Genomic DNA, 9,893 nt, shown 5'->3' with positions numbered 1-9,893 from the left:
CCAACCACCCAACATGTGATCTCCTCCACCTCACCGCTGTGGCGGTGCAGACCTGGTGGAGACTATAGTCGATGTGCACCTTAAAGACCATTTTGCTACGTAGTTTCGGTGGACAAATGTTTGTGATTGAATTACGTTTTAAAAAATGAATTGGGTAGAAATCTAGTCTCAATTAGCCAAGTGTTTCAATGAAACCTAATATTTTGATTCACAGAGATCTGATAGGATATAGATCACCTTTAGTAGATGAGGTCATTCAAAGATTTCAAACTTCATATTTTTAGAGGGGATTGATTATTTCTCGATTTAACAGGGTGCCCGGTTGTGCTCACCTCTACCAGCTAGTAATTCTTTTTTTGAGGATAGCCAGCCCACTAATTCTAAAGATACTACTCGTACATAAAATTTACAGTTAAGTCTTCAAAGCTTCTTAGCTATGGTATTAGACTTCAACTGATTAAGTCGGTTTTGTTTGGTGTTCCATCGCATTGGTGACATATTTTCTTCATTCCTAATAAGGCTCTTCATCTTCACCCAAGGAGCTTAGAACCTTTAGGTAAGGTGGAAAAATGACGAGAGAAATTATTTTTCAGTTGACCTCATGTCAGACTTGCTACTTGTGAAAGTTCGGAGTGCATATTGACCTAATCTGTGTTTTATGTAAGCAGGTTGCAGAAACATGTAATCACTTGTTTTCTGGGTGTTATTTGCAGAGGGAAGGCATTTTGAGATAAGAACTGGTAAGAAGAAATCCAGATTGTTACCACCCTGATGACAAGTAACAGGTCTTGTCTAATCCAACTACTTGAATATAATAATCATTGAGTCTTAATACGTTCAGATTCACAATAACTAATCTAGAAGCTAAGACCAACAACAAACCTCACGCAATCCAAACTGAAAAGGAGGTTGCAATTCTGTTGCCTCATAATTCTGTTATTTTAAACACTAATGTCTCCTTGATGAACTCACATCATGTTACAAACTCGCGCTTCTTCTAGTCAAATAGCTCCATATCTTTCATATCTGAAGAGCGTCAGCAATCGACCCAGCAAGACTCAGAACTTCGAAAGGAGCTTTATTTGCAATTGACTTTACAGTGCGAGGACAGGAATCCGTGATCCAGAAGTAAGTAAACGCTTTGTCTGAACCTGGTATAGTTATATAAAATGAAATTGTGAGTCGTCATTAGTTACAGAAAATTCAGAAAGTGCCAATTAGTAACTGCCAGATCGATTATTGACAATGATAAGAGAGTAATTACCATCATCTTTATGTGTAAAACGCTCAAATGAATTCTTTGGAAATACAGCATGGGTCACATAGGCGCTAACCTTCGTTGCACCATGCGCAGCCAATACTTTCTGCAGTTTGAAGAACCAAATCATATTGCAAGAACCCGTGGAGGAAATAACACTTGACACATTCTATGCTATCATTTTACCAAGTCAAGAACATACAGATTTGATGGGTAAAACTTAGTAAATGCAAAAATATGAACAAAATTTCACGTGAGTTCTTGATTAGTAGTGTAATCATAACTACAAGTCTGCAATTAAAAGGAACGAGGTACTGCACTATGTGCACGACTAAAAGATGTCCAATTTATATAACACAAAGACAGGAGTGCTTTCTCAGAAAAAGGAAAGAAGTATAAAAATACCTGGCATTCAATAAGAGTGCCTCCAGATTGAACTAAGTCGTCCACTATAACAACGTGACAGCCAGCTGGGTTGCCTTCCTTAAGCCTCACTATCCTTTTATCACCTTCACGAACCTTTGCACAAACCACCTGGTTTTGGATAATACAATTAACTTAATTACTACGGAATATACAAAGAAAAGATGGATACATTAATTGTAAAAAGCACATGAAATAAATACAAGTAAACAAACCATAGGAAAATGATCTAGCTGCTTGTGGAATCGCTTCCATGCTCCATCATCTGGGAATGCAACTACTATCTGGAACAATGTAGTGGAAGCCAGAAATCATTAGCAGTTTAACACAGAATTGTAAAAACAGCAAATAATATCGTGTAGGATTAACATAATGGCCTGTGGTAAAGGAAAAAAACATATGAAATCAACCTTATCAGCATCTGGGAGTTGATCAAGGCGCTGCTTCAACAAGGGGATCCCAGTTTCAAACAACGGCAATACATTGTCACTAAAATAAAACCTTTCCTGCAAAACAGTAATAACAAAGCGTCAAACACATGAAAGAACAATGTGTACCAGAAGATGAGACAGTAGGTACAAGCCTGCAAGGTAGGAGAGACGAAGGGCAGAAGAAAGCCTCTCTAAACTTAATCAACATATGAGATTAAGCCATGTAGTTTTTCTTTTTTTTGGTTAAGAAAAGTTATAGATGTGGAGTTATTTCATTTGAATTACGAGAAGTAGACAAAGTATACACGCAAGCAAGTGACAAAGAACAATGTACTATTTTTTTTCTTTCTCATCATGAAGGTATATCAATTTACTAATATTAGTTTCATCAAGCTCCATGACAACTACTAATATAACTACTAATAGCCACCTCTCCAGGATTTATTTTTTTTTTCCAGTAAGAGTAATTCTATAAGCTCATTAAAACAATTATTTACATTTATCCTAGGAACAAGCCTTTTACAAGAAGTCAACCATCCTTTTTGAAGGGGCGTACCTAGAACTACGAAACCAATTTACATCATGATTGCTAGCTTTCTTAGGCATCACAGCCGAAAGTCTAACTTTTACATCATGCTAAATCAGTTGAGCTGTCTTTGGGGCCTCAATAAGGTCTTGTTCCAGATTACATTATTCTTTGCCACCAAATGTGTGATAAGTTAAGGAAGTAATACAAAGATAACTACTATCTTTCTGAACCACCCAGAAGGATACTTTGGCATCCACTTACAGAATTCATTACTGCTATTGTTCAGTTTCCTGAACTCGTAATGATTGTGCAACCACTCACTGATACTATCACAACACATTTTGCCGTAATGAAATGAGAAGAAAAGATTACCCTGTTTCCGAGGCATTACCACATAAAGATCAGGAAACATCTTGACACACACCATACTAAGACAACCTTTGCTTAGTCTTTACGACTTTAATCTACAAAGATAGCTAGAAAGCTATAACTATATTTAGGAATGCACAGCCTGTTCCTAACCCATCTATCCCATTTTACTTTAAGGGATGAGGATTCTCCTCTCCAGGATTCTAATACAAGATATCCATACCATCTATATTGAAACAGTCCATACCCTCTAAACTTACAGGACAGCCATGTATTATGAACTATAAATCAGAAGAATACGTAATGAGATTGAGCTATTTCTTACTAGTCTCTTTGCCATTTCAACATACACTATAGTTCCAAACTTCCAACGTCTCCAACTCTCCATACAAAGAGTCTTAGATTCTTAGAGTGACAATTTATTCCCCCGAAACTTAAGATTCTTAGAGTGACAAGTTATTTCAAACTTCCAACGTCTCCACCAAATTCAGACCATCCACAGACTTCATAGAGAAAACAACTTCGAACCAATTACATGAGGTATGTTGACTAGAAGGGATGCAGCTCAAGTACTTTATCCAAGTTTCATGTACAGTTCAGGAAAGCATGCAGCATAAAGAAAATTTATCAGACAATGAATGTCGTCTTCCAACTCTGAATTCAAAAAGGCATCAATTTCTCGCAATTGCTAAATCATTTTACTAGCAGCTGAGATGAATAGCCTCCAACAGAAACACCATCCTTTTCTAGTTACACTTATTTTTGAAAAGTTAGTCTTAGTTTCAAACACTTTTTTCCAATTCAAAACATAAGGCCCTTTGCTCACACCTTCGGCATCAATACTTTTGACCTTTTTAAGTTTCACATTCAACTTTTGGTAGGTGAACCGTGAACTCGTATAAATACATAACATAGTCCCTATGTCCAGAACCCATAGGGAAATAGACACATTGATAGTTTAATTTGAACTAGGTACGCAACAATTACATCTAGGCAGAGGTTGAGCCGTTGAGTAAATCTTGTCATAAATATAATTATAGCGACCACCATCGCCAACATATTCTCCAGAAGATTACAAAGGGAGGTCATCATAAAACACCTTCAATCATTTTCTATCAACACTTCAATCATGTTGACAATATTGTTCAGGAAAATTAAACTCTAAAGAGAATAGCATAAATGGCTCACATTTTTATCAACACCCTCGATAAACACAACTATAATCATGAAGCACACAAAAGAACTTATAATCCTCACATATCATGACAACAAGAAATAAAAAGATGGATCACGTCTATTCTAACTTCCACTTGATTATAAAACACACCTGCAGAGCGTGTATGTCATATATGACCACACTAGTTGGTCCACCTCTTGATACTGGAATATTGGATAATATTCTTGCCATTGTAAAAGCTGTGGCAACATCTCCTTCCTCTTCCATTCTCTCAAAGGATCCAGTTGGAAAAAATGGTAAGACCAATGTGAAGGACGCAACAAACAGCCTTGGAAGAGCAAAAATGACAGACAGTTGTTCAAATATAACGGCTGGTGAGCTAAAAGCAGCCAAAAAGGCAACATGTTGGCCTCTTATATCTTGTGCGTTATTTATGAAAAGATTTGGAAATCCGTCATCGAAGCTCCTGATACATAATACAATTAATCAGACCTCTAAAAAAAATTCATAAAAAGAATAATTTTCCAGATGCTACAATTCTACAACGCCTTTATGAAAGGAATAATGAATAAGAGAGGGAAACAAGTTGTAGAATATAATACTTCACTTCTTTTTCTTTTTCATGGCACGCAAACAAGCCCACCACAACTTAAAAACCTTTTTGATTTTTCCTTATCAAAGAAATTCCTGATTGAATCAAACAAAAATGTGCATATTTATTGAGGGCTCAACCAACAATATAGCAAGGTTACATTTTCAGTTCTGAAACAATCTACCACACATTTCCTTAATGTAGATTAATCTCATTTTGCAAGATAATAAAACTTAGCAGGAATCATCTAGACTAGAATTCAAGACAGGCAGTAGACACTCATAATATGTGACATGTCCAATATTCAATTTGACAATTGGGTATAAGCAAAAAAATCCATAATTTTCTTTGTTTCAACTGCATAGAAATCTTAAAACCAGCACCCACAGAAATCTCTACTTAGCCGTAAAACATACAACTTATCTTGAGGGGGAAAAAAATTAATACCTTATATTCACCTCAAGTACTGATCCTCAACACTCTAATAAGGGTATGGAATCTTAAACACTTTATTTTCTGGATTAAAAAATGCAAATTGTTTATAAAACAGCCTATTTGAATACTTGACCATGAACCCGCGGTCCCAAAAACAAAGTCTGGTATAAGGGTACGCAATCACTAGCCCAAAAATCATAAAAACATACACTACAACAACAAAAATCCTATTTCCAGCAAGAAAACAATAGGAAAGAGAAAAGGAGATACCTCCAATTAATGGATTGAAGGGTGATGAGAGGAGATTGAGCAGCAACTAAACGAGCAAGTTCTTCAGCCTCAACACAGTAGAACAACAACACTTGCTTCGTGTTGGGTTTCTCCATTTGTTTCTCTTTGGTTAGCTTTTTCAGAATGCAACTTTAATTGAGACTGTGAGAATGTGCTTTATCTACACTACTAATATTCGGTATTCGTATTCCTGCAAAAAAGTGCAAATCACAAAGAAAATCAAGCTTTTTCCCCCTTTTTAGTAGATAAGATGTAACACCCCGACAATTCTCTCTTTTCTAAAATAACCTTTTAATATAAAACGTAGAGAATTATCAAGGCATTATCGCCCGTGTGAAAACGTAACGGCTTATTCAAAATTTTTGCAGCGGAAAACATAAAACTAACTTTAGGTTTATAAATAATCGATTACAGGTTTAGTCCCAAAAATCAACCAACGAAAATAAGGAAATGTAAATAGTACGACAAGTTTAAAGTCCAATTAAACAAACCCAAGTCAACTTAGCAAATCAAAACTAAATACAAGCTCTCTATTCCCGATCCCAATGATGCAACATCTTCAAACCTGCAGATGGACAATGCTTATTGATCCTTAGAGACTGCTCACCAAAGATTGGGTCATCACAGGATCAATAAGGCATAGCCATGATCAACATGCACAAGCAAAATCACGTAATCAGCAAAGCTGAGTACTACATACTAAATCAATAATAATCCTAACATGATTCTATTAAACGAACAACCCTAACATGATACTAATGAATACAAACAAAGGCAGACAAAACATGATAGTTTGACGACCATACTTGACCAGACTAGACTAGGCTAGACTTTTAGCAATAATATTATTTTAGTTGAAATAGACAATGGACCGAGTTGTCCGTCCAACAGTCTTCACTAAGGAAGACGAGGTACGGGCGCGACTCCGTAACCTCACTGACCTGCGATATCGAGGAACATTTGAATAAAAATAGGACACGGTGATCAATCCGGTCCCAGAAAAGGCCATGGGCTACCACCATGAACCCCAACTCCTGTTTGTCCGTCACTTTAGACGTGCACAGTCTAAAGCTATTGCTACCCAGTTTCACTTTACATGATTTACAAATTGAGACTCTGTTATGACTCAACAATCACATAAGGCATACAATCCACATTCGTTCACAACTGTTTTTATCTTAGAATTAAGTACGTGATCATAAAGGCATCAATCAAGACTCATTCCAATTTACCCAACCTTTCCTTTAACCATGATCAACCCTGTATATGGGTATAAAGTTTCAACTTACTAAACGAGGTCCTCGACCCTCATAAAGTAGTGAAAAGCTAAAAAGGGAACAACAATCAACTGATCTGAATCAACATATACAAAGTAATCTAGTGTTCCCAATCAAACATGTTTGCATCAATCATCCATACTAACATGTTATAATTCTCTTAATGCAATATAGGTTCAATACGTCCATCCAACAGTATTAAACATGCAATTTCAACCTGACTAGGTTCGTCGATAATATCAACATCACCAAGTTCAACAATAATATCAACATAGCCAAGTTCAACAACAAATTCAACATGGTTTCAACAATTAGCACACATTCCAAGCACGCAGGTATGTACGTACCTTGCATAAACAACTAATAGGCCACTTTAACACTTTCAAAAGTCGCCTAAAGAGAATTCTCCGCCTAAAACAACCAACAAGGATTCCCAATCAATTTCTAATCATTCACAACTATAATAAAGCATTCTAAATACATCCTAAACATATTTAGAACCTTCCCCAATATCCAAACTTGAATATTTGATTTCCTAACATCATAATTATTAAATTACTGATTGAAATTCGTTGAAAACTCTTCGCAAACATCATACTTTAAATTTTCAGCAATATGAAATCGTTTAAAGCTTTCCCAAAACCAAATTATCATGCTTAGAACATAAAACTAATAACTTTAATAATTCAAACCATTCTATCATGATTTTAAAACTATTAAAACCTTAAAAATTCATGTTTTAATAATTAAAATCCTTATTTTAATTCAATTATATAATCTGAAATTAAAATTATTAATTGTGAAAAACATAAAATCTAAAATTCATCATTAACCCATAAAAACTATAACTTAATTCAAGGAAAACATAAATTATATTAATAAAACGTAATTAAAACATTAATTAGTTTAGGGTTTAAGAATTAACCAAATCAAGAGGGAGAGAGGAGGCTGGCCGGCGGAGCACAGGCGGCGCTGCACAAGGCGCTGGTCGCGGGGGACGGGCGACGCGGCTGGAGCCTGGTGGTGGTGATTACGGTGGTCGCACTCTATCGTGCTTGGCTGCCGTCGTGAGAATGAAGAGACAAGAAAGAGGATGATAGAAAACGTTGGTCGGCGAGCTGGGCGGTGCAACAGCAGTGCACGGTGGCAGTGATGGTGCGGTGGTGACTGCCCAGAGAAGAAAAGAAGAACCAGTAAGTTAGGAGAGGGAACACGAAAAAGAGAAAGAAGAACGGACGAGAGGAGAAGGAAGGAGTTACCGAGTGGAGGAGAGCGGCGGCGTGACAACGACGACGGCCAGGCGGTGCCTGGTGCGGCGGCTGACGAAGGAGGAGGCTCGAGAGTGATTTTTTTTTTTTTTTTTTTTACAGGTTCACGTGAATGGCAAGAAGAAGGGTTTTGTGTATTTGGTTTTGAGTTTCACGTGAAGTTGGAAGGGAAGGGAGGAGAAATTTTGGGCTTACTTGTTTTGGGCTTTGTCAACTTGGGCTAGGAATAGAATTAAGTTTGTTTGAATTCAAAACGGTTAGGATTTCTTTCTAAATTCAATCGAACGTGTTTCCGTAAAACGAATTCTTTTCATTGAAAAGTTCTAAAACTATTTTGATTTCATAAATCGTTAAAAATATTTAAAATGTAATCAACTAAAATAAACATACGTTAATTATATATTTATTATTAAAATTCGTAAATTCTATTAAAATATAAATAACTATACGTTAAAATATATTAATAAAATCTATAAATTTACGGGGGATTACAATCTACCCCTCTTAAAAGAAGTTTCGTCCCGAAACTTGACACGAAAATTCACCCATTTCTCAAAGGTTTTCAACTTATTCTTACTGGAGAAGTACTATGTGCCACTCTTGTGCACTCTTTTGCCAACTAAAAGTTACTTGTAATATTCAAGAACACATTTTCTTATGCGGAGAATCTATTTACTTGCCTCAACATGTATAAGTTGCTAAAAATAAGCATAAAATGCATAAAAATACCATAAAAATAGGTAAAAGGCGTGAATTTCTATCGCATTCTACCCCCTTAAAGAAAACGAGTTACGCCCTCGTAACTCATCTCAGGGAATGACTTTTATTCAACGAATTCTGCCCTAATACTATATTTTCACTCAAATCATTCCAGTAACTAGAACTTCTTCACTTCTTTCCCATACAATGTCTCAACATGTGACATCTTACTGCTCGCATGGTAACTATTGATGTGCGAAAATTCAATCAAATCTAGATGATCTCTCAATTTCTCTTTAAAGCCAATAGTACACTCTCGACATATCTCCCATGGTTTGGTTAGCGCTCTCAGGCTGACCATCGGTTGCAGGGTGGAAAGCAGTATCATTTTCAATGTTGTCCCAAGATTTAACTGGACCTTTTTCCCCAATTTCAGACTTTTATGGTCGGTAAGGATCTCAAATGTTTTCCCCTAAAGGTAATGTCTCTAAACCTCAAAGCGAACATAATAGCAGCTAGTTATAGGTCATGAGTAGGTTAATTAGCTTCATAAGGTGTCAACTAACACGACAACGAGTGCGGAAGTCAAACATTCTTTTAAACTCTTGAAAGCTACTTCACATTTCTCACTCCATTTGAATTTCGATTCCTTTTTCAACAAGTTGGTCACTGGTTTTGCTTTCTTCGAAAAGTCTTTCACAACCTCCTATAATAGTCATCTAGGCTTAGAAAACTTCAAATATCGGACACGTTCTTTGAAGTAGGTCACTCACTCACAGCTTGAATCTTAGCAGGATCTACAGAAACTCCTTCTGCTCAACTTTTCCTTTTTACCGAACTTCATTACGCCTTTAATAGATGTATAACTTTTGGCTTAACTCTTAGATCTTACACCAATTCATGTGTTTCCTCCCATCTTTTCAATACAACAATGATTTCTAACGATCCTGGACCACTGGAATCTTCTCTTAAATTTATTTCCTTACGTAACATAGTTCTCAATCAATTTAGTCCTTCATTTTTCCGTCGGTGTCACTTATACACATATGACTTCAAGATTTGTATACTTCATTTAATAAAACTAGATTCTTTCTAAGCGTCTCCAAGTAATTCTCAAGTGTTTGTCATGCTCTTTTTCATTCCG

General features: G+C 36.2%; 1 protein-coding gene across 4 annotated transcripts; it reads right to left on the bottom strand.

Moving 5' to 3' along the window:
• Positions 1-786: 786 nt before the first annotated feature.
• LOC110783966 (ribose-phosphate pyrophosphokinase 4-like) lies at positions 787-8,204 on the bottom strand. Of its 4 annotated transcripts, none has more exons than XM_056841344.1 (11): positions 8,042-8,204; positions 7,708-7,949; positions 7,130-7,193; positions 5,997-6,104; positions 5,485-5,695; positions 4,338-4,653; positions 2,092-2,187; positions 1,897-1,965; positions 1,664-1,792; positions 1,265-1,364; positions 787-1,151 (listed from the first exon to the last, which is right to left on the bottom strand). In XM_056841344.1, exons 5-11 carry the CDS (start codon positions 5,598-5,600, stop codon positions 1,021-1,023), a joined length of 957 nt encoding a protein of 318 aa, XP_056697322.1. In that variant the 5' UTR covers positions 5,601-5,695; positions 5,997-6,104; positions 7,130-7,193; positions 7,708-7,949; positions 8,042-8,204; the 3' UTR covers positions 787-1,020. The 4 variants fall into 4 exon arrangements, with proteins under 4 accessions (XP_056697322.1, XP_056697326.1, XP_056697319.1 ...); XM_056841348.1 differs by having other exon boundaries at positions 6,071-6,104; NM_001428356.1 differs by lacking the exon at positions 5,997-6,104 and having other exon boundaries at positions 805-1,151; positions 8,042-8,117.
• Positions 8,205-9,893: the final 1,689 nt, after the last annotated feature.

Source organism: Spinacia oleracea, chromosome 1 (assembly GCF_020520425.1).
Source record: "Spinacia oleracea cultivar Varoflay chromosome 1, BTI_SOV_V1, whole genome shotgun sequence".
NCBI lineage: Eukaryota > Viridiplantae > Streptophyta > Magnoliopsida > Caryophyllales > Amaranthaceae > Spinacia > Spinacia oleracea.
Note: the sequence above shows the minus strand (reverse complement) of the source record. Positions and strands in the feature narration are given on the sequence as shown.

What these genes read in the sequence shown, in the direction of transcription:
- LOC110783966 (XM_056841344.1), bottom strand. Translation starts at nt 5,600, where the DNA reads ATGGAGAAACCCAACACGAAGCAAGTGTTGTTGTTCTACTGTGTTGAG. An exon ending in AACTCCCAGATGCTGATAAG is followed by an intron (nt 1,966 to 2,091) that starts GTTGATTTCATA and finishes ACATTGTTCCAG; the next exon opens with ATAGTAGTTGCATTCCCAGA. An exon ending in AGCTAGATCATTTTCCTATG is followed by an intron (nt 1,793 to 1,896) that starts GTTTGTTTACTT and finishes ATCCAAAACCAG; the next exon opens with GTGGTTTGTGCAAAGGTTCG.